General features: G+C 41.2%; 2 protein-coding genes and 1 non-coding gene across 3 annotated transcripts in view; 2 read left to right on the plus strand and 1 right to left on the minus strand.

The window, feature by feature from the left end:
• Prkg1 (protein kinase cGMP-dependent 1) overlaps window positions 1–24,410 on the minus strand; it is a 1,109,494-nt gene that overhangs the window by 504,212 nt on the left and 580,872 nt on the right.
• Window positions 14,505–18,226, plus strand: Cstf2t (cleavage stimulation factor subunit 2 tau variant). Its single transcript, XM_028895026.2, has one exon. It carries the CDS (start codon window positions 14,694–14,696, stop codon window positions 16,608–16,610), a length of 1,917 nt encoding a protein of 638 aa, XP_028750859.1. The 5' UTR covers window positions 14,505–14,693; the 3' UTR covers window positions 16,611–18,226.
• On the plus strand, window positions 21,005–21,077 carry Trnaf-gaa. The gene has a single exon. It is a non-coding gene; the product is annotated as a tRNA-Phe (tRNA).

Genomic DNA, 24,410 nt, shown 5'->3' on the forward strand with positions numbered 1-24,410 from the left:
ATTATAAGACAGTATCTATTAGTGGGAGATGCTCACCAGCCATGGGGCAAAGCCTCTATATTCTTAGGCAGTAACATTTGGAAAGAGCATATAAAACCCCCAGAGTCTAGCTAAGCCCAGTGGATGTAATGTCCACTTCTTTTAAATATGAGAAAACAAGAAGATAAAGGACCTAAAACTGCTCACAGCAAAGATAACAATGCTGCTATTTTAACAGCTGTTCATGTCATAGATTGTTGGATCACCAACGATTCCATTGAGCAGTGACATTATCAAACACATGGATGCCCTCTCCATAAAGAAAACAGTAGCAAAGGTTTTCAAATGGTGTCTCTCTCAGAGTGAAATCTGCAGAGTTCCTGAGGGCTTGGCTTCAGATATATATTACAAACACAAATTCAAGAGTCTGTATTGAGTTTTTCCTTTAAAGTTCCTAGGGAGGACCCAAGTATCTTAACTTGGATGACTTCGTACAAGAGTATTTCTAAAATAGTAACTTTAACTGTTAATAGTAACTAATCTAGTAACATCAAAATATGCTCTAAAACATATATAATGGAACTTTCATGGGGGTGATAGGTAAAGAACACAGTAGATATAGTCTGACAGCAATAAAAAATGTGTCACAAAAATAAAACCTCTCTATTGACCTGTGTCCTGGTCTCACTACTTCTATAAGTGTCTGAGATATATTTGTGAAACATTTTATGAACCTACCACGCAACAGCTCATACAAGCATCTAAGTGCACATAAGCATAGTGCTGTAAGGTTGGGATTAAAAAAAGACTGGGGTTATATAAAAACACTGCCCTATCTATTACTTTTCTTATTGAAATATATCTACAGGAGCACATATGGGTTTCTCTCATTTTAAAAGTGTGTACATGAAATTATACAAAGGAAAGTATATTTTTATAATATGTAGTATTAATAAATACAATTACTTACCTGATTGATTGCTGATAGGATTTTGTTTGCCAGTATTTTATGACTACAAGAACGAATAAAACCTTCTGTCTTGGGCTTTCTATTGCTGTAATAAAACACCATAACCAAAAGCAACTTGGAGAGGAGAAGGCTTATTTCATCTTATAGTTTGCATTATATCATCCAGGGAAGTTAGGGCAGGGACTCAAGGCAGGAGCCTGGAAGCAGTAGAGGCCATGGAGGAATGCTGCTTAATGGCTTGCTCTCCAAGGCTTGCTCAGCCTGCCTTCTTATACAACTTAAGACCACCTGCCCTAGGGTAGCAATACCCACCATGGGCTGGGCCCTTCCCCATCAATCATCAATCAAAAAAAAAAAAATGCTCTGCAGGCTTGCTTACAGATCAGTCTTATGGAGGCATTTTCTCAATTAAGATTTCCTCTGCTGCCAGGCAGTGGTGGCACATGCCTTTAATTCCAGTACTCGAGAGGCAAAGCCAGGCAGATCTCTGTGAGTTTGAGGCCAGCCTGGTCTACAGAGCAAGCTCCAGGACAGGCACCAAATCTATACAGAGAAACCTTGTCTTTAAAAACCAAAAATGAAATAAAATAAAAAAAAGATTTCCTCTGCGGGCTGGTTGTGATGATACATCTTTAATTCCAGCACTCTGGAGGCAGAGGAAAGTGGATCTCTATGAGTTTGAGGCCAGCCTGGTCTACATAGCAAGCACTAGAACAAGCCAGAGCTACATAGAGAGACCCTGTCTCAAATAAGTAAATAAATGAATGGTAAAACCAAAAAGATTCCCTCTTCCCAGACATGTCTAGCCTGTGCTAAATTGATAAAAAAACAACCAGTTCTGATACACCTTCCAAAGTATCAGAGCTATTAATCCAAGTTTAGAATAGAAGAGCGATGACTCAGTCTCTCTGTGACTACAAGAAGGTGACCTGGCCATGCACTGGTATATGTATTCTTTAGGGCTTGGGAGAGGAGGGTACACACTAAAACCCATAAAATTGTTACACCGGTATCTATCTCTCTATATCATTTTCTTGCACTCTGTATGTGTTCTATCTTTCAAAGTGAGAGAGATCCTTCTTCCTCCAAAACACATCCTTTTCATCATTTCTCTTTCTTTCATACCACTCTCTGTTGTAAATGTGCCTTGGTCCTCAGCTTGAGGATGATTGTCTCTCCTGTGGTGTATTCATGGGGTCTGTGACCTCATTTCTCTGCACAGAGAGAAGCATGGCCACCCATATGATAAGCATAATTTAAGTGCAAGAATGGAAAGTCACAGTGAACATTGAACTCTGAGCTTGAAGTAGCTCTTGTCTAGATTCTTGGTAACATTTGGGATTATAAATACTGTTTGGTTGTCTTTTTCTTGAGACAGATAGTGAAATCTCTGGCCTGCTGACCCTATTCTAACACACAGCACAATCCTTTGTGTTACATAAATCTACATAAGCCTGGTGTGTATAATGTTTTAGAGTCTACAGAATGCTTTCTCATTTGTCATTCCGGCTCTAAAGTTAGAAAACATTGAATCCATTTTAACACCCTATTTGTAACTGATGGCTTTTCAACTTCCAAACATGAGCTTTGCCATTTTATATATTTCTTTTTACCAAGCAGTCACACATTTTAGTCTATATGCATTTCTTTCATTGGCGTGACAGCTTCAGTGTGAAACAGCTTAAATTAATAGCCATCTCTGATCTACTTTTCCCCTGTGTGAAATAAATTACGGTTCCTAGGCAGTCAGTTTTTATAAGTAAGCAGCCACCAAAGCTTAGGAAAGAACTCGTAGCAATGCATTTTCTTGGCAAAATAATATATTATCTAAATGGTGTCTATTAAATCACCTATGTGACTGGCAGTTGGTGTCAGTGCCTTAGTAAAAATGACAAAGCCAACCTTTGTGAGTGCTTTTCAGGGTTCTGTCATGTGGTCACTGATTTCACAGTTTCTCCCCATCTGTTTCATGCTGCATTTTCTTTTTCTGACAAACAGAGAAGCAGCTGAGAAGCAAGACATGCTGGGAAATTTGGCTGTTAGTGAAATTTAACAGAATTTTTCCTTGGGGAGAGAACCTCACATTTATTATTATTATTATTATTATTATTATTATTTTTTTTTTTAAAAAAGCAAGTCAGTTTTGTTTTGATTTTTTTTTTTTTTTTTTTAGGATTTTTGTTTCCTTTAGTGGAACTGCTCACAAGCATATCCCAGCTCTGTCTCTTGGCTAACCATGGGCAAATTCACCTATGCATGGCTCAGCTTGTTCATCTGTCACTAAGTCCTCTAATGATAGTGTTAGGAACAACAATCATTTGGAAAGCACTTAGCTCACCACATTACATTGCCCTTCTAATAAGAATCCTTTGGTTTCACATCAATCAGATCCAAGGAAGAATATTAACCAGTGTTTGGAGCCTGTGTTTACAAAAGACAGTGGTGTAATGAAACTGTTATAAACTGTATTAAAATACTAATTTTCCAAATATTATTTTGACTAAGCATTAAAACTTTATAATGATCTAATATACAAATGTTGGTGGGGTTCAGAACACACCACCCCCAAATACAGCGCATTGGCGCACACACACAACAAAAAGAAAAAAGAAACCCAACAGAAGTAATAAAATCACCTCTGCCATTTCCCCAGTGTTCTCCTTTCAAGTAAGTCATAAAATCAGAGGTGAAGGAGGGGAAGAGAAGAGGGGAAGTGGGAAGAGCATTGCTATGTAGCCCTGACTGGATAAACCCCAACTTACTGTGTAGGCCAGCCTGACCTGGTACTTATGGCAATCCTGTTTCTGCCTCCAGTACTGAGATTACAAGCATGCACTACCTCATCCAGCTAACTTCCTTGGGTGTTTGGTGTTTGTTTATTTTTGTTCTTGAGGCATGTTCTTACTCTGTAGTCAAGTCTGGTCATGAACTACCAATCCTGAGTTAAATTAAGAGAGCACATAAGTCTTCTGTTTAGGTAATGGGAAGTGCCAGGCACCATCACAGCTGCCCGGGTTTCAAGGAGGAAGCCATCAGTGACCATCGGGACATGTGGCATGAGATTACTGGAGTGACAAAGAGAAGTCACAATGCTTCACTGAAAGATAAAGAAAAGAAATCCCTTTTCATCTTCACCTGAGCAAGAGTCACCAGATACACACCAGTTCCGTTTTCATTTTCTGTATACCTCTAAGGAAATCAAACAAATCACAATTATGTTTGGAAACTGTCTGCTCACATCCTGTATCTTGACAGAATAGAAAATCCTCACAGGCACAGCTGTTCCTCTGCTACAAACTTGAACCTGCACATTATAAATCTTCAGTGAGAATCCGAGAGGAAAAACAAGAGGAAGCTTCTAGTGAACACTGCATTTTGGCTCACACTTTAGCTCCCATATCAGGGGCCACTAGGTACTGCCTTCCACATAGCACGGGTACACTGAGTGGTCACAAGGGCTGCCGAGCAACAGCACCCTGAGGGGTTCGCAGGCCCTAACTGAAATGCTTCAAGTCAGTTTTCACAGGGATGAGAGTGCATGCATTTCCTGCCTTTCCCCATCTCCACCTCCCCATCTGCAGACACCTGCTCTCAGGAGGATTCCTTGGAAGCTGGCCTCTCTTTGGAAGTCTTGCTGGTGACAATGAATGGCAACAATTACCCAGTCCTGGGACCTGGGCAGCAGATTGCAAACCACTGAATAGGCAGAGGAGATTTTGCACTTTTGTTTTTAGCCTCCCTGCAGGTACCAACTTCTCTGCCCTGGACTCCTCAGGGCCTTGGGCTGACACACACAATTCCATTTTCAGGACTAACAAAAGACTAAGCAGGGGAGGAATAGGTCATTTGCACTTCCTGCTTTCCCTGCAGGGACTTGTTTTGTTTCCTCGAACCTGGGGGGAGTTGGCAAACACCTGGAGGCCAAGGAGAAGAAGTTCCCGATTGTCCTGCCAGCTGGGAAAGTGGGCACAGCTACTTCAACCTAAATGTCACCAGACTGTGCCCAAGATGATAATAATGGAATCATTGTCACTGTTTATTGCTGTGCCATTAAACTGCCAAGAATAGAGTTATCAATCTTTTTTAGACAAAAGATGGAGGAGTGTGGGGTTTTTAACGTATATTCAACTTCAATAAAGCCATACATCATATACAGTGTGTGTTTTCTGAAGAGCGTGAATTATGAACTAAACATTTATTTTAAAAATCTTTTCTTTTATGTGTACGGTGCTTTACCTTCATGTGTGGAGTTACAGATGTTTGTCAACAACAATTACTTTTGGAATCCATGGTCCATGGGGATCCAGCCTTTACCAGTGCTACTGCACCAATAATCAAATTCATTGAAAAAAAAATCTGTATTTGAAAAATAGGTGTCACTCTGGACCCCAGCTCGTGCCCTGGACCTCTCTGTGACTCCACAGACAAGGGACACGAACTCTTGGCACTCTGTGCATTGGTTAATCTCTCCTGCAGCAGTAGAGGTGGGGCAGAGTCCCACTCCACCCCTGGACCCAGCCCCCTTGCCGTACTGAACTAATGGGCAGACATCAGAGAACATGTGGCACTTACGTTCTCCCTGCAGAGAACGGAAGCAGCAATGAAGAGAGGAGAGAAAACAGAGAGATCTGGTTCTCCAACACAGAAGAACCAGCACAAATGTGCTGCTGCGGGCCGCAGGAATATCATAAGAACTCAGCTGGTTATGACAAAGTCACTACCTGGAGGAATCAGGGAATTCCTCCAGAGGAAGCCAAATCCCAAGGAGTTTTTGGTGTTACTTGGCTTGTTATATATCAGCTGTCTTCTGTTATGAAAATCATGTGTGCCTTCATAGTTTTCCCAATTGATTTTTCCCTAAGAAGGGCTAACAATGTGGACTGATCACTCTCTAGACATACACATTCCAGGTATTTGGAGAACAGCCTCAGGAAAGGCTTTCTCTGAAATCAGGTATCTCCCCTAGCCACTTTCAAGGACTAAAGGAGACATCACCCAGGTGGTCACCCAATTTCAGAGGATTAACAGTGATAACAACCCACAGGCGAGTCTCCTGACTTAAGGTAAATTCCACAAGGGGACACCGCCCAAGTCAGGTAGACATTAAGTAATAGCTTTACACAATTTAGCTCAGACCCCTCCTCTCTTACAGCCTTACTAACTTTATAGACCTCTAACTACTTACCTAACCACTTCTAGGAATATTTAGATAACCTTCTGTGCTAACAGCTATGCTCAGCCAGAACTCCCAGTTCAAGCCTCCCTGTAATTATCATTATTGGTAGCATCTGGCCAGGTCCATCACCGGATGGAGGAAAGTACCTTATCAGAGATACCTCTGTACTCTCTAAGAACAGACTTAAGCATCCAGGCCACCTGTTTGAAAAGGCCTGGTGGATGTGCTAATTAAGCTTAACTTCCTCCTTTCCCAAACCTTACCTCCAGTTCCAGATCTCCCTTTAGCTATCACCAGAGGCATCTAGCTGTACACAGGTTGCCTAGAGACTGAGCACACTTTTCCCCACCCTGCAGAAAAACGGCAGACAGCCTGAACAGATAGGAACCACAGGAAAAAAGAAGACAGTTTTATTTTCTCCCATTTGACCTAGCAACTCATAGATTTTTAACATCTTTTACCAAACACATTTAAGATTATAGTTGTGCACATAAGATCCCTCTTCTTAGATATTACCCATATTTAGCCTTTAGTTAGTTCATTAGTCACTTCCCCTTTGGGTCACAAATGGTAATTAACAACTAGAGCCCTTCTTTGTAATTCTTATCAAGCCTCCATTTGATCCTGATAGTGGACAATCACTGCCTGAGGAAGTTCAGGCTGAGTGTCCTGGGTGGAGGGGAGGATTGTGATTTTGGGGAGATATATAACTGCAAAGCAGAGGACAGGACAAGGAAGAGAGAAGAGAATGGAAGAACGAGATGGGTAAGAACTTGAGAGGAACAAACTGAGATGGGGAAGAAGTAGATTTAAGGGCTACAGGAGAGTACTAGAGGAACGAGATGGAAGATGAGGAAGAGCCAGATGAGAGAGAAGGAGACGGGAGAGGAGATGATATGGGAAGGAACAAGATGGATGAGAACCTAGAAGGGACAGAACTAGATGAAGGAATTAAGATAGAACATAGAGGGGACAGTAGATAAATATAGAGAGAAATCAGGCAAGAAAGGAGCTAGACATGAGAACAGAACTGAAGCTGTGTATAAAGGATGTTATGCCAGAGGAATTAAAGAAAGTGGACTATAGAACTCGGTTTGCTGAGATTCAATTTACAGAAAATAGTCCTCGCCGTCAGTAGTTCTCTCTCCTGAGCCCCTGGGATGTATAATATTGAGGCTGGTTCCTCCAATATTATACAAGAATGTGCAAAGAAAAGAGGTGGGAAGAAGGACAACACACACCCATACATATTCACACATGTATACATATATACATATTCACATACACAAACATACATACATATGCATATTAATGTACACATGTATACACACAGTCATACACACAAACATACACACACAGATTGGGGGCTGGGAGATGGAACACAGTATCATGAAAACCTGAACACACTTTTTTCTTCTCTTCTTGAAGATATCAACATTATTCACTGTTCTGCATTTATTTGTGACCACCCCCCCATTTGATATTTGAAGACCTAATGTCTACTGCAACTTGTAGTGATATATTGTGCACCCCAATAAAGCTTATCTGGGGATCAGAGGACAGAGCCAGCAGCTAAATTAGACATAGATGTCAGGCAGTGGTGGCACACACCTTTAATCCTATCACTTGAGAGGCAGAGATCTGTTTGGATCTCTGTGAGTTCAAGGCCACTCTGGGAACAGAGGTAGGCAGTGGTGGCACACACCTTTAATCCCAACACTTGAGACCTCATTCCTTTGCTTGGGAAGGCAAACACCTTTAATCCCAGCAAGTAATATGGCAGGACACAGAAAGTAATATATAAGGTGTGAGGCAACAGGAGCTCACTCTCTTGAAACTGAGGATTCCGTAGGGGTAAGAACTAGTGGCTTGCTTTCTGCCTCTTTGATCTTTCAGACAAGCTTTAATTGACACAATATATATCACCACAGTGACTATATCTCATGTTAGAGCTTAGCAACAACTAAGGTTAAATGCAGCCATTAGCACAGAGAGTCGATCTAATTTGATGTAACAACCTATAAGGCAGAGGCTCTAGTGCTCTGCCTCCAGAAGAAAGGCCAGGTGAGGCGGCAGTTCAAGGGCAGCCTCATGGGAAAGTAAGTGAGGCTGCTGGCATTTTGATATTATGCAAGAAAATACCGGTCCTCAGCTCAAAAAAAAAAAAAAAAAAAAAAAAAAAAGAAAAAAAAGAAAGAAAGAAAGAAAGAAAGAAAGAAAGAAAGAAAGAAAGAAAGAAAAAAAGAAAGAAAAGAAAATACATTTCTGTTCTTTAAGCCACCCAGTTTGTGGTCTTTTCTCACAGCACCCCTACCAGACTGACATATGACAGACAGGTCATGAGACAGTATTAAATAGCCCCCAGTGGTCGCTCCTTTCTGTAGCTGCAGTGGACTGCTCGCTGTGACCTTCCTATATACACTACATTTTACATTTAGCATAATTTTCAACTCTCAGGAGTCTAGCGTAATAAGACAAATGTAAACTGGCACTCCTGAAGTAATGTTTTTTGGGGAGCATTCAACTGTGATAAGGAGTTCAAACTACATTCTGTCACACTGTTGTTCTGTTGGTGATGTTTTTAACTCTGCCCCCCAACCAAGTGCTACAGAAAGGCCACTTTCCCATAACTTGGGGGACAAGACAGGTTCCTTCTTAGGCTCACAGCACCTCAAAAGGGAAATACTACTCCAATTTATGAAGAGAAATGTGTAGTTCAAACATTTCTTTGAAGTTGTTTATTTGACTATTCTGGTCACAGAAAATAATAAGCAAGAATGGGGAGTTCTGCTTCTTGTCCAAGCAGTCCTGCCTTCCAATGATTGAATACTTAGGGTTGTCTGGCAGTGCCTACTCAAAAGGAACCATCTAAAGACAGTTTGAACATGGCCCTGCATTTCAAATAGGTAGTAAACCAAGGCAATGTTGGAGGAGTCTGTGCACGCCATCCATTGTCAAAGTTCACACAAGCCCATTTAATAAAAATGACTAAATGGAATTGTAGCTAACCAAATATTGAAGAGAACATGCTTCATTAAAAGAACCTCATAAACACCAATATGATTAGTAAACTCTCACTTAAGTGTCTATGAGATTGAGCCTGAAAACCAATCCATTCTCAGCTACAAATGTGCATGCTTAGAACAACAAATGACTATTATGCATCATAAAGTTGTCTGTATACATGTTTAAAATAATATGATCTGCTAGGAGGTGGTGGTGCACGCCTTTTAATCCAGCACTCAGAAGGCAGAGGCAGGCGGATCTCTGTGAGTTTGAGACTAGCCTGGTCTACAGAGTGAATTCCAAAACAGCTAGAGGTGTTACACAGAGAAACCTTGTCTCAAAAAACCATAAATAAATAGATAGATAGATAGATAGATAGATAGATAAATAAAATGATCTAACCACAGACTATTGGCTCATCAAATCCAGTCCTTTCAGTGATAAAAATGATGTACATCTCAAAACAGCATTAGAATAAGGAAGACTTGTACCTCTTTTCACTTAAAGCTCTGCTTTGCATACTACCATTATATAAAACTGCAGATTAATAATATAATATAATGAGAAATGATAAAATAAATGTTAGTATTCTACACAACAATCCAACACAGGTGATAGTAGTCTCATGTGAAAGATTCCAAAGTGGAAGTAACGAGAAGTAATTTGTCCAAGAATGCAAGATTTCCTGTCAACCCAAGTCTAAGATTAAAGTCTTAAGTCAAATCTCCTTCCCTACTACCTGCGAACACTGTGAGCTATCTAGACCCAATGTAAATGATGCCAGTAAGTTGGCAGTTAATTCTGGTCCAGGCCCTTGCTTTTCTCACGCCTCATTTCCTTAACCTATCAATAGAATGGTGTTAGAATACACAACATTTGGCTCCATTTGACTTGTAGCTGTGCAGTGGTATACTCTCAGAGCCCCAAATTCATGTAATTTTTTTTTTTTGCCAACAAAAGTGAATCATAAGTGAATAGAATTTACTATTTACTTCCTTCTATGCTCTTTTCATATTAAATGTATTACAAGTTGGGGGGGGGGAACATCTCTCAGACCAGCCTAATTTGGGGCCTGAGAAATCCAGGCTCTGTTACAGAAATGAATTCATTACCTATGTGATTGCATACTTCTAAAAAGCCTTATGTGAGGTTTTGTGTTGGCCCTATCAGTTGAAAAAAGGAAACTTTTTTTTCAACTAATTCAGTTTTTATACTTACAGTCCATCTGTTGCCATAGCACTGATTGTCGTATCAAAACTGCAATTAGTAACACTCAGAGGTAATCAGGAAAAAGGCCAATGGAGGCTGTGCCCAGGCCTCAGTAACCCATGACTACTAGATTAATTGAGCAATAGGAAGCTTAATTTCAAGAGACCTGGTTTCAGGCTGTAGCTTTGCCTCTTACTGTGTTTGCATGGGCCATTCGTTGAGTAGAATGATTATTTTCAAGCTTGATTTTTTTTTTTTTGATTCAAGTGGCATTTGTAAAACTGTTGCCTGTGATAGTTAGAGAAACTCATTAATATCTCTGTGCCCAATTCCAATTAGCTATTAATCGAGGCACTGTGACTACCTAACTCAAAGACAACTCTAATACATGGCCACCAAACTCATACTGCTGCTTTCAGTAGGAAAGACATTGAGGTGAACATTGAAGAACCAGAGCTTAAATGTGGTGGACTGGGAAGTGGGAAACGAAGGTATCATAAATAGAGAGGCAGTATGGGCCGAAGCCAGGGGCTAGAAAAGCAAACTGCATATGATGTAAAATGAAGCGAATGGGTCGGCTAGAAAAAGCACACAAAGTGATGAGGGATGAGTAGTAAAAATGAAGCCACATTAGGGGTGTTACACTTGGGTGACAAGGATTGAAAGGGTAGCTCAGCTGGAAAGCCAATGTGAAGAGATTGGTGTTCCTGAGCCTCTGCTATTAGTCTATGTTCATTTTCAGGAGGAAAAAAAGAAGTCTGCTGACTCTACTATCACGACTGTTTTCATGATTTAACTTTCCGAAATGTATGGCCACTATCCATCTTAGCTTGCTTCTAGGTCATAAAAAATACAAAATCTCAATTTCATAGCTTGGCCAATGGTAGCTGCTGCCTGAATCATTTCAGTTCTATTTATCTACATTAGACTGTGAACCATCTCTCAATACCACTTCTACCACGAAGGCTCCTTTAGGAATCTAGATCTTTCTAGATTACTTTATTCCATTTCTAGATACTTCATCATGTATCCAATTCTTAAAAAAAAAAAAGTATCCTGGAAGAATTATCATTGACCTAGGAATAAAATAATAGAAATAAAATACAGGCCTGGCTGCAGCCCTTTACAACTTGGACTGTGTTATTTAATGCCTCTTATTTCTTTCCAAGTTAAATGATTTTGTTAGTTCTCAAACTCTAAAGACACACTGAATTCAACAAATGAAATAACAGGAACTCCGAGGATTCAGCTTCACCCTGGGGTCTGAGGAGACACCGGTGAAAACTAAACAGAACACAGTATCTGTACGTTTCAATCTATCTGCATGTGCATGATATGATCGTCTCCTGGTAGTGGAGGAGCTCTCCAACTATGGCCTGCATTAATGTTACCTTCAGGCATCAGTAAAATGCATTTCTGTTATGAGAGATGTGGAAAACTTTCATTTTTGAGGTGTCTGTTTCCTGGTGGGTCTGATACAACAGCACACAAATCTCACGCAGAGAAATTGTTCCAACAGATCCATTTTCACACTTCTCTACTGACAGTGCTAGGAAAGGTATTTTGTTTTGTTTTGTTTTGTTTTGTTTTCTGAGACAGGGTTTCTCTGTAGTTTTGGTGCCTGACCTGGATCTTGCTCTGTAGCCCAGGCTGGCCTTGAACTCACAGAGATCCTCCTGGCTCTGCCTCCCGAGTGCTGGGATTAAAGGCGTGTGCCAGCCGCCCAGCTAGGGAAGTTATTTATGAAATAAGAAATAATGAGGCAGAGGGTCAACAGATTAAAAAGACCTACATATTTCCTTCAGTTATTTTATGGATGCAAATCAAAATTCTACTAAAATGGCAAATGAATTACTACCAACAAAAAGGTCCAGATAAGGAATTTCTTGCATCCAAGGGAAAAGGAATTATTTGTAACCTACAGGAAAGGGGAGGGACTAAGGAAATTTTTGTGGAGTGTTTTGGTTATTCTTTGAGAGACCAAGACAAATAAAAAAAAAAAAAGTCCCTAGTGATAAGGTTGAGGGCCTCAAGTCAATTCTCAGCATGAAGAGTAAAAAGTGCCTGAAACTATTCAAAAATATTTTATGAATATATCTAGAATTGGTCTACTTAATCTATAATAAATGCTTTTTAAATTTTATTTAGTTATTTATCTTTTTAGGGTCTCATTGTATAGTCATGATTAGCCTGGAACTAGATATGTAGAGCAGGCTGTCTGGGAAGTCTCAAGGGCTGGGATTAAGGGTATGAGCCAGCATTCCAGTTTATGGTGACTCTTTGATTTAATATTTTAATACCATTTATAGACTCATAAAGACTGTAGTTTTACCTGGGTGGCGGTGGCACACGCCTTTAATCCCAGCACTCAGGAGGCAGAGCCAGGCTGATCTCTGTGAGTTCGAGGTCAGCCTGGTCTACAGAGCGAGATCCAGGAAAAGCACCAAAACTACACAGAGAAACCCTATCTCGAAGAGAGAGAGAGAGAGAAGAGAGAGAGAGAGAGAGAGAGAGAGAGAGAGAGAGAGAGAGAGAGAGAGCATAGTTTTTACAGTTCTGGAAATAGCTGAAACCATTTGGGGAGGAGATCTGACACATATCCCAGGTTGGCCTGCAAGTCGGTATAGTGCTCTACATTGACAACGAGGCTCAGCCTTTCGTAGGCTCCCAAATTCTGGTAATTCCCGACTTGTGTGACCTCCCTGCTGTAAATACCACACTTTTTCCAGATCTGTCAGAGATTTGGGTGATTTCGTCGGTAATCCTGTTTGTTGAAAATGCCTATGTTTTTAGTTAGGGCATTTATTTTTTTAGTATGACTGATAGGCGGATGCTCAGAGCAAGAGTTTAAAACCATTTCTACAATGGACTAAGCTGACAGTCTTTAACAGTGATAAGTGTGAAGGATAATCCCACAGGCTTCAGATGTTTTGTTTGATTGATGTGTTTTTCTTTGAAAACCAGTCCGGTAAGAACAAGGCTTGTGGTGCTTGCCTTTAATCCCAGCATACGGGCACACAGGAAGACTACAAATTGGAGGATAGCTTGAACTACATACACAGCGAATTCCAAGCCAACCTGGGCTGAAGAGGAACCTTGCATTAAGACAGCAAAAATAATTTTAGTACACCTGATATCTTGACTTATTGAATAAACTGACAACCGAATATAAAAAATATGTTGCCAGGCAGTAACAGGCCTTTAATCTCAGCACTAGGGAGGCATAGGCAGGGAGATCTCTGTGAGTTTGAGGCCAGCCTGATCTACATAATGAAATCCAGGACAGCCAGGAGTACATAGACTCCATCTCATAGAGAGAACTTGACTCAAAATAATAAAAATAAAAATTTAAAAATCTCAGCTACCTAAATGTGTACAATAAAAGTTAAATAAGTTCAATTAATCCATACCCTGCAGTCATACTTTTTAGTTAATTCCAATTTAGCATTAAAGTAGATTAATATTAGTAGAGAGGAATGATCACCGCAACTGCCTGCGCACATGGAGAAAAACCTAAAAGGATCCTGCACCTATGAACACTTTCAACAAGTCATAGCATGGGGGCGGGGCTGCAGCTGACAGACGCTTTAGTTTGTCTTTCTGGACATTAATTTTTTTTTTTTTAATTTGTTTTTTCGAGACAGGGTTTCTCTATGTAGCTTTGCGCCTTTCCTGGATCTCGCTTTGTAGACCAGGCTGGCCTTGAACTCACAGAGATCCGCCTGGCTCTGCCTCTTGAGTGCTGGGATTAAAGGCGTGCGCCCCCGCCGCCTGCCGAGGTGTTTTAATTTTAAGGGACAGGTATCAATGTTTTTACCTCATAACCTTAATATAACTTTAAATACTTCAAATATTCTTTACTAAACGGAAGCAGCTGTGAAAACACATGTATCAGAAATGAAGACATTAAGCCTTAAATCAGCTTTCGTTTGGCGGTTTCCCGCTCGTCGAACGCAAAGAAAACCGCCCCAATCGTCCGTGAAAGCTGACGCTACCGATAGCGACAGTGAAGCCTGGGCGGCCATCTTTAATGTGGTCAGTTCTAATGCATCCGGTGACGGCAGGAAGAGGGGGCGGGACGCTTGAGAAATTTGACCAATAGGATCATGGAAAGGAAACACGCTGTCAGTAACCAGGCGCGGATCTAAGAGCGCGCGACCGGAGGCGGAAGGCGTTAGATAAATCAGTCCGGTCTCAGGAAGCGGTTTCTGCGGCCTAGCGGAACTATGGACTTATAGCGGAACGGTTTCTGTCCGAAGTTTGACTTCTGCTTCCGTTACCCAGCGGAAGTGTGGTTCGCCAGAGGACGACTCTTGGACGAATTTGCTCTCCGCTGTGTGCTCGGCCGGAATCATGTCGAGTTTGGCGGTGCGAGACCCAGCCATGGATCGGTCACTGCGTTCAGTGTTCGTGGGGAACATTCCGTATGAGGCGACGGAGGAGCAGTTAAAGGACATATTCTCGGAGGTTGGTTCCGTTGTCAGTTTCCGTCTCGTATACGATAGAGAGACAGGAAAGCCCAAGGGTTATGGCTTCTGCGAGTACCAAGACCAGGAGACTGCGCTTAGTGCCATGCGGAACCTCAATGGGCGAGAGTTTAGCGGGAGAGCGCTTCGGGTGGACAATGCGGCCAGTGAAAAGAACAAGGAGGAGTTAAAGAGCTTAGGCCCGGCAGCGCCCATCATTGACTCACCCTATGGGGACCCTATTGACCCAGAAGATGCTCCAGAATCGATTACTAGAGCGGTCGCCAGCCTGCCCCCCGAGCAGATGTTTGAGCTGATGAAGCAGATGAAGTTGTGTGTCCAAAACAGTCACCAGGAAGCCCGAAACATGCTGCTTCAGAACCCACAACTGGCGTATGCCCTGCTGCAGGCCCAAGTGGTGATGAGAATCATGGATCCAGAGATTGCACTGAAAATTCTGCATCGTAAGATACACGTCACACCGCTGATTCCAGGCAAATCTCAGCCTGGCCCTGGGCCTGGCCCTGGTGGTCCGGGCCCCAGCCCTGGCCCTGGCCCAGGTCCCGTCCCTGCCGCTGCCCCTGGGCTCTGCCCCGGACCTAATGTTATGCTGAACCAACAGAATCCTCCAGCTCCTCAGCCTCAGCATTTGCCAAGAAGACCTGTGAAAGACATTCCTCCTCTGATGCAGACTTCTATACAGGGAGGAATTCCAGCTCCGGGGCCAATACCAGCCGCAGTTCCTGGACCTGGACCTGGTTCATTAACTCCAGGAGGAGCAATGCAGCCACAAGTTGGCATGCCAGTGGTTGGTCCAGTGCCCTTAGAGCGAGGACAAATGCAGATGTCAGATCCTAGACCTCCAATACCTCGTGGACCCATGCCTGCTGGTGGCATACCTCCTCGAGGACTCCTGGGAGATGCTCCAAATGACCCACGCGGAGGGACTTTGCTCTCAGTTACTGGAGAAGTGGAACCCAGAGGTTATATGGGTCCACCCCACCAGGGTCCCCCCATGCACCATGGTCATGACAGCCGTGGCCCTTCTTCGCATGATATGAGAGGAGGGCCATTAGCAGCAGATCCCAGAATGCTAATTGGAGAGCCCAGAGGTCCCATGATAGATCAAAGAGGTCTGCCTATGGATGGTAGAGGAGGAAGAGAGTCTCGAGGGATGGAGACTCGGCCCATGGAAACTGAGGTCTTGGAGTCACGAGGGATGGAGAGAAGAATGGAGACCTGTGCAATGGAAACCAGAGGGATGGAAGCAAGAGGCATGGATGCAAGAGGACTAGAGATGAGGGGCCCTGGCCCTAGTTCCAGAGGCCCGATGACTGGTGGAATCCAGGGTCCTGGCCCCATTAATATGGGGGCGGGTGGGCCTCAGGGACCTAGACAGGTTCCAAACATTGCAGGAGTGGGAAATCCTGCAGGTGGCATGCAGGGGGCAGGTATACAAGGAGCAGGGATGCAGGGAGCTGGTATACAAGGAGGAGGGATGCAGGGAGCAGGCATGCAAGGAGGGATGCAGGGGGCTGGCATGCAAGGAGGGATGCAGGGAGCAGGCATGCAAGGAGGGATGCAGGGAGCAGGCATGCAAGGAGCGAGTAAGCAAGGTGGAGGCCAGCCTAGCAGTTTTAGCCCTGGGCAAAGCCAGGTAACTCCACAAGATCAAGAAAAAGCAGCTTTGATCATGCAGGTTCTTCAGCTAACTGCAGACCAGATCGCCATGCTGCCTCCTGAGCAAAGGCAGAGTATCTTGATTCTAAAGGAACAAATCCAGAAGTCCACCGGTGCTTCCTGAAAGGTTTTTGATTAGGAAGTCCTTAGTTATTCCTTCAGTGTTTATTGTGTGGCATGAAAGGGGTGCAAAAAGCTGTCTTCTGTGTTCCCATGCTTAATGATTTAAGGTTCCCTTCTCCCTGGGCCCTAAGTCTTATTTCTAGCCTTTTCACTTTCTGTTTTTTTCCCTTTGTGATTGAGGGTAGGGGGTGGAAGGAGTGGGCCCGTTCACTTTGTCACTGTTACTCTACTGGGAACCTTGAAAATGACTGTGTCCTACCAAATAAGGTGATGAGGAAGATACAGCAATAGTAACATGTCTGCACTTTGTTAACTGCATTTTAAATATTAAATAAACTGTGGGAACTACATAAAAATTGAAAGTGGCCTGTTACAGTATTGATATACGAAGATAGTTTAAAGATTTTTGGTTGTATACTGAACTGAATGTCAAAATGTGAAGATACACTTTTTGGTAAACCAAAATACTAATTCTGTTTTGAAGGCAATAGAGTACTGACTATATTAAGGTTAACGTTTTAGTTATTTTGGACTATTTTGAAATATTAGAGCTAACAGTCTGTGGTAAAATTTGTAGCAATGGAGTAGTTTTTTAAAAGCTCTGTTATCGGAAACCTCAGGATGATGATTCATTGATCTGACTCTTATGAGACCGTTAATACCCTTTCCTGGTCCCGGCTGTGGTGATGTTTCAGGATAGTTGTAGTGTCAGGTGAGTTACATAAAGTCTTCTGGTGAGACTCAAGTAATTGCTTAATACATATCTCAAAAAACATTCTTAAGCCCCAAGTCTGGTTGTGAGTAATTGTCTGACATTGAAGAATCAGTCAGACATAGGGTTGGCCTTTCTTGAATAGTGGTTTCATTCAGTAAAGCTGCCAAGTTCTCGATAAACCATTTTCCATACATAGATGCAATCCATTTGGGTGACAGGAAGTTAGAAATCTTTGTCTTGACATTTTCACATGTCTTACAGTTTAGTTACTTTCATAAACTACTTTTCTATAATCATCTTACTAGAACTGAGATCCAAGTAGACTTGACAACTCTGCTCAGTTAATATTTTATTTCTTACATAAAAGCCATTTGGTCATAATATACATTCCTACGAGATGGAATGTGGAGTTTAATGTGTTTCCTTTAGAGCTACTATCTTATTTTTTAGCTTTGAGTGTATGACACCTAGACATTGTGTCATATCCAGTTAATCAAAGAAGCACAAGCTCCCCGTGACCAAGTGACCTTCCTCTGTGGGATGATAAACATCCAGCTACAGAGGCAAGAGCAGCCTTAGGGAGAGAGCTGGCACAGGGGCTGTTCTCCCCTTCAGAGTTTCTGCATTTGAAGTGTACAGAGTTTTCACCCTAGGCTAGTTTCCTACGAGGATTTAGTTCTTTTGTGATAGTGTTGAGCTTCCTGTGTCCCTCTGCCTCCCCTGTCCTGGGCTAGGTTAGTGTTCTCTACCTTGTGCTAGTTCTGGCTAATCCCAATTGCTTGTTGCTTTTGATATGTGGTTGCTAGCCCCAAACTTCTCACTGACTAATCTTCCAGTCTTTGTTATAAGAAAAATCTCTGCACTGTTTAATGAAGCTTAAATAAAAAGGTTGTATAATTAAGGTATTTTGTATGTTTAATTTCCTTTAATACATTTGAGAATACCTGTTTTTAAGAGATACACACACACACATATATATATATAATGAAAAAAAGCAAAATAAGGAAATTGGTGGAAGTCCCTTTAATTATTGTCTATGTGGTTCAAGAGCTGGAATACTGTGAAGATTCTGCCACTCCAGTGTGATCAGCGGCGGCATTCAGGTGGTACCTTGCACGTTAGATATTGGTGTCTTTCTTGGAACAGTGTTCAGGAACAGGTTTCGGCTGTCTTAAGCAATGACAGCATTAGTTTTACTATAAAGTACTATGTTCACTCTACATAGGCCCCAACTTGTACTTAGAGTAGACGGCAAATAGGGGACATGAGAAGTGCCTTACTCATTCTTGTATTTGCTATAGTAAAAGAAACAGATGAAAAGGGTGAGTAAAACATCCAGTTTTAGTTGAAAAAATCTTTTGTCATTAAGAATAAGTTTATCTCTGGGCAGTGGTGCACACCTTTAATCCCAGCACAGAGAAACCCTGTCTTGAAAAACCAAAAAAAAAAAAAAAAAAAAAAAAAAAAAAAGTAAGCTTATCCCCAAAGGACTGAGATTCATCTCATCACAAAACCAATGAATTATAACACGGGTTGGGACCGGGCGTTGGTGGCGCACGCCTTTAATCCCAGCACTCGGGAGGCAGAGCCAGGCGGATCTCTGTGAGTTCGAGGCCAGCCTGGGCTACCAAGTGAGTTCCAGGAAAGGCACAAAGCTACACAGAGAAACCCTGTCTCGAAACCCTCCCCCCCCAAAAAAAAAAAAAAAAAAACACGGGTTGGGGATTTAATGCAAGGCCCTGGGTTCGGTCCTCAGCTCCAGGGGGAGAAAAAAGATACAAATTAGAAGGAAGTGCCTGTAATCTTCAAGGGGAGGTGGAGGCAGGAGAACAAGTTTATGGCTGTCCAGGGCCACTTTAGTGCCTATATCAGAAAAAACAAAAAAACCCTTAAAGCCAATTCAAAATGAAAAGCAATCACCTTTACTATGAGAAGACAAAAGAGTTTCTCATTTTAAATTAACAACTTACAGATTCTGGTATTAAAAATAAAGGGTCTTGATTCGTTTATAGGAGAATAATTCAAACTATCTGGCACGCAAATGTGTTCACAGTACTTGCTGAAGGTGTTGGACTATAATACTGATAACCTTTTCCTTCCCCTTTTACTGATTGATAAGCAAGTGGATTTTTTAGGGTTTCTGATTTTCTGGGATATAAGGTATACACTGATGTGGACCTGGGGAAGGTAGGTTAGTCTAAGTGAGGTTGTATATGACAGACATTTTAGTGGAGGGAAAGCATTTCTTAAAGTGTGTATCACAGCTTGCAAAACTTCATACCTTGATAGGACATTAAGAAAGCCTACAGAACCTCATTCCCTATGGTGTGTCAGGTCTTAGGACAATAATGGCAGTCGATGTCTGAGTCTTCTAAGAATGTCCTTAAACAGACTTCTCTGGTTGAAGTATGTTTCTCTGATCGGGGTATTATCAAGAATACAATCAGAGAGATTTATAGTGAGGACATTATTAATACATTATTAATATTAATTATTAAAATTATTAAAGCTATGTCAATAATAAGTACTATTTAGGTATACAGTATTGATGTATAGTATGCTTATATATTTATTTTAGATCTAATAATAAGACCTTTTAATGTTTTTAATGTGTTTAGGCACTCAAAAGTTTGCTTGCTTGAAATTTTTTTTGAGACAAGGTCATGCTATCAAAAAATAAAAAGAAATACCAGGTACTTTGTAAATACTATGGTAAGAGTACTCAAATAATTAACAGCTTCTTTGGAAAATATTTCTTTATAACTGACTTGATTTAAGGCTTAAAGGTAGGTAAATATTCAGTAGGTTGAATAAAATACACTAAATCTTAGACTATAGTTAATTTTGTGTAATTCAATATGTGTAATATTTATAGACATTTAGAATGAACAGACTGTCAAAAAATTGATTTTTTTTTTAATCTGCTAAGTTAATGATTTGTTGTCTGCCTTGGAAGTAGAATGGATAATCTTATGGGCACAGAGACATGAAAACAGTTTCCTCCAAACCATTGTGTCTCTCCTAATTAGCTGTTTTAAGTCAGAATCCTGTCGTTACATGAAAAATACTCAGCAATAGTTCTGCAAAAGTGTACGAACCACTTCTGCACACACCTCTTCTTAACTGCCTGCAGTTAACATGAAGCGACTTGTACCAATTTCAGAATCCACTTACATGCTTCATGTGGACTTTAATGAAAAGGTCCCAAATTAATCTTCCTCAGAAAAAAATTAATTTGCAATAACTCAGTTTTCAATTCCCTTTGTCTTAAGCATTAGCTGTAATAGCATTTGAAATGTGTATCAATTTAAAAAATAGCACAGTTGAGTTAATGTAATGGGACTTTATCGGCTTCGCATAGCGCATTAACATTCATAAAATAATACTTTATATCCTAAGAGTCACACTGTCTCACATGTTAGATCACTATAGTACCATACAGCATGACTAAAAATATTGGCAGAATGAAACAATAAATTGCCTATTAGAATTTACTCTCTTCCTTAAGCCTATACCTGAAATGATTTCATCTTTAGGAAAAGTTCTCTGCCTCATCTCTTTTCAGCAACAAAGAAAATATGCTGTTGGAACTTCTAGAATAGTTACTAAGTTTACTAACAAAATTTTGTCTTTAAATATCTTCAGTCAAGAACTTCTGACAATACTTAATTTTGGGTGGGGCCAAAATTGCTCATTTGGGAGAGCATTAGACTGAAGATCTGAAGGTTCCTGGTTCGATCCCTGGTTTTGGCAACATAGACCAATGTTTAGCAGGGCGGTGATGGTACACGCCTTTAATCAGGCGGATCTCTGTGAGTTCGAGGCCAACCTGGTCTACAGAGCAAGATCCAGGACAGGCACCAAAACTACCCAGAGAAACCTTGTCTCGAAAAACTAAAGAGTGTTACCTTCTCTGAACACCCACCCAAGATTCTTCCTATTAATATTTAATAGGATTCTTCCTATTAATATTAAATATTTAATAGGATTGAGCTGTATTCTTCCAACCTTTTATAGAGCATGTTGACTTCTGACTGCCATTAATGAGCTACTCCTCATTATTCTTGTGTCATAGTTATGTCAACTATGTTTGGCTCCAATCTTATATTAATTTTATTTGTTACTATAATATACAGATGTGAAGCCATACTGTGGTGGTGCATGCTAATTTAATCTCAGTACTCAGGAGGCTTAGGCAGGCAGATCTCTGAGTTTCAGGCCAGCCTGATCTACTGAGCACATGCCTTTAATCCTAACACTCAGGAGGCAGTGGCAGGCACATGGATCAGTGAGCGCGAGGCCAGCCTGGTCTACATAGATGGCTCTCTCTCTCAAAAAAAAAAAAAAAAAAAAAAAAAAAAAAAAAAAAAAAAAAATTGCTTCAAACATATTAGGATAAATATTCAAATCTTTTAATTCATTCCTCATTTCAGTTGAAAGGAAGTTTGAAGTTTTAACAAATCATGTCATGACAGTTTTCTCAGGAATTTTTCAGATAATGAAAGGGAAAAGATCCTCAGGAAATCTTAGGCTTGGTGCTGCTAATCATCAGCCCTCCATCTCCATAGGGATCACTCAGGAAAGACAGCAGCTTGTCACCTCTCTGGTCCTCCTCCCTCCTGCTCTCCCTGGGGTTAAATGCTCAAGCAAACTGGATGTACTTTAATCTCTCCCTAATTAAAGTGGTTCTTGAACCAGCAGCATGGGTATCACCTGGGAGCCTGTTAGAAAGGAAGAATCTTGAGTTGCACCCCAAACCTGCTGAGTCAGAATTTACATTTTAATAAACTCTCCAGGGACACAGAGCCAACAGTTTCCTTGTCAAAATACTGCCTAAGCATAACTCTTAAATAATAATATTGAAAACAAAGTACCTTAAAGACTATTATTTTGAAAAATAGGAGGATGCTTTAATTAACCTCGTAACACAGAAGATCAAAACTGGCGGTGTGGAGCAGGAGGAATCCTTACCCAATCTGAAAACTATGTAAGAGGAAGCACTTCAGCTGCAGGCCATATGGAACAATGGAGCATATGAACAGAAGTCCTGTTTCTTTAAGGATAATCATGTGAACACTGGCCCTGATGAAAAACCTAATATACAATGCCACAGTTGAAGTTGTTTGGGGAAGACACTTGAGTGTATTTAGTCAAGGTACATGAGCCTTTCATTTTTCTCCTGAGCAAACGGGGAAATTGTATAAAATCTGATGGAAATAATACATTTATATTTTATTACACGTGAAAATATCACATGTGAAAACCTGTAATAGATATGTCCCTCCTTGGGATAGATGACACTTTCTATAAAACATTATTTCATAATACCTTAATTTTTCTCCACTACTGCAAGTCTTTTTTTTTTTTTTTTTTTTTTGGTTTTGCGAGACAGAGCCTTTCCTGGGACTCACTTGGTAGCCCAGGCTGGCCTCGAACTCACAGAGATCCGCCTGGCTCTGCCTCCGAGTGCTGGGATTAAAGGCGTGTACTGCCACCGCCACCACGGCCAGCCACTCCTGCAAGATTACTGGTAAGATAAACTACCCACAAGAATGCTGACTTTGCTGGGTGGTGGTGGCGGCGGCGGCAGTACACGCCTTTAATCCCAGCGCTCGGAGGCAGAGCCAGGCGGATCTCTGTGAGTTCGAGGCAAGCCTGGTCTACAGAGCGAGATCCAGGACAGGCACCAAAACTACATGGAGAAACCCTGTCTCGAAAAACAAACAAAAGAATGCTGACTTTACCTTACCTATATGACACTTTCTTTGATAAATATCTCTTCTAGGGAATCAGGAATATTTCCTAGGAATTTCTCACATACCATTTCCTTTAGGGATTCTTAAAAGTATAAGGTCTTTTTGCTTATGATTCAGTGAGAATTAACCCATGACAGAATTCTGTTACAAAATCCATTGCCAACTGCAGTAAGCATTCTGAAGTCACAGAAGGAGAGGGCCAAAAAAAGCAAGAACTATCGAAGGATCTGTCTAGTATCAGTAATAGTCTCAAAACTCTATGCTGCAAATTGTGCCTTTCAGGGTAGTCTTTGAATCTTACAAAATTAAGGGTATAAGTGAACCAAATCAACATTTGAAAATTAAGCAAATTAGGCTTCCTCAAGGGGAAGTTTACATTGAGTTTAAGTGGTTGAGCTTCCTTTCCAGCAAATAATTTTAATCCAAAGCAACATCTAGGTGCTGATGTCAGAACCCCTTGGTGAGGCTGTGAAGGTGACCTGGGAGCATGGGACTCACCCCTGCTCATACCTGTCTAGCCTCCGAGTATTCCAGAACTAACCTTGGGTTTTAAAAATTTGCCTAAACCAATTTGCTAGATTCAAATTTTGAGAGAAGTGTGGTGGTGGTCATGATCTTTAATTGACGGAATCAAGATGCAGTGCTAGAAGGAGCCTCTTCAACAACTTCCTGGCATGCTTTCAGAAGAGGTAGGCAGTTGTTTTCACTGTTATAGCTGTACAGAAATTCGTTGACTTTGAAGGGAACTGGAAGTGCTTTTTCAGGGAAGACATACAGTGTTACAAAGTGAGCTTGGTCTCCATCTGCATTCAAATTCTGCCTCTAGCACGTAGTACTTATGTGACTCATTTCAGTGCCTTGAGATTCTGCACACTAGGATAATTAGCACCTACTGTAGTTGTGATGACTGTTTGATAATGCACAGTCCACCATGCCTGTATAGAATATGCTCTCAAGTGTGGTATGTGATAGCTTTTGCTCTTAACACACACACACACACACACACACACACAATTTGGAATTGGAAGGCATAAGAACAACATGAAATTTAAGCCAGATCTTTTTGTTTCTCTGGATTTTGAAAGACACAGATCCACAGGCATGAAAAAATCAGCACAACTTATTTCCACCTCAAGACTGAACAACAGCAGCAAAGAACAAAGAAAAAAACAAAACAAAACAAAACACTCTAGGGACCAGCCCTCAAAAGAGGAAAAGATAGCTTTAGCTTTAAAAACAAACAAAAAAAACCAGAGGGCAGCAGGGTATTTGAAAGCAAAGCAGAATGTCTAGTGTTTGGGGTGAGGCTTAGGAACAAAGCTACCAACTT

Source organism: Peromyscus leucopus, chromosome 1 (assembly GCF_004664715.2).
Source record: "Peromyscus leucopus breed LL Stock chromosome 1, UCI_PerLeu_2.1, whole genome shotgun sequence".
Taxonomy (NCBI): Eukaryota; Metazoa; Chordata; class Mammalia; order Rodentia; family Cricetidae; genus Peromyscus; species Peromyscus leucopus.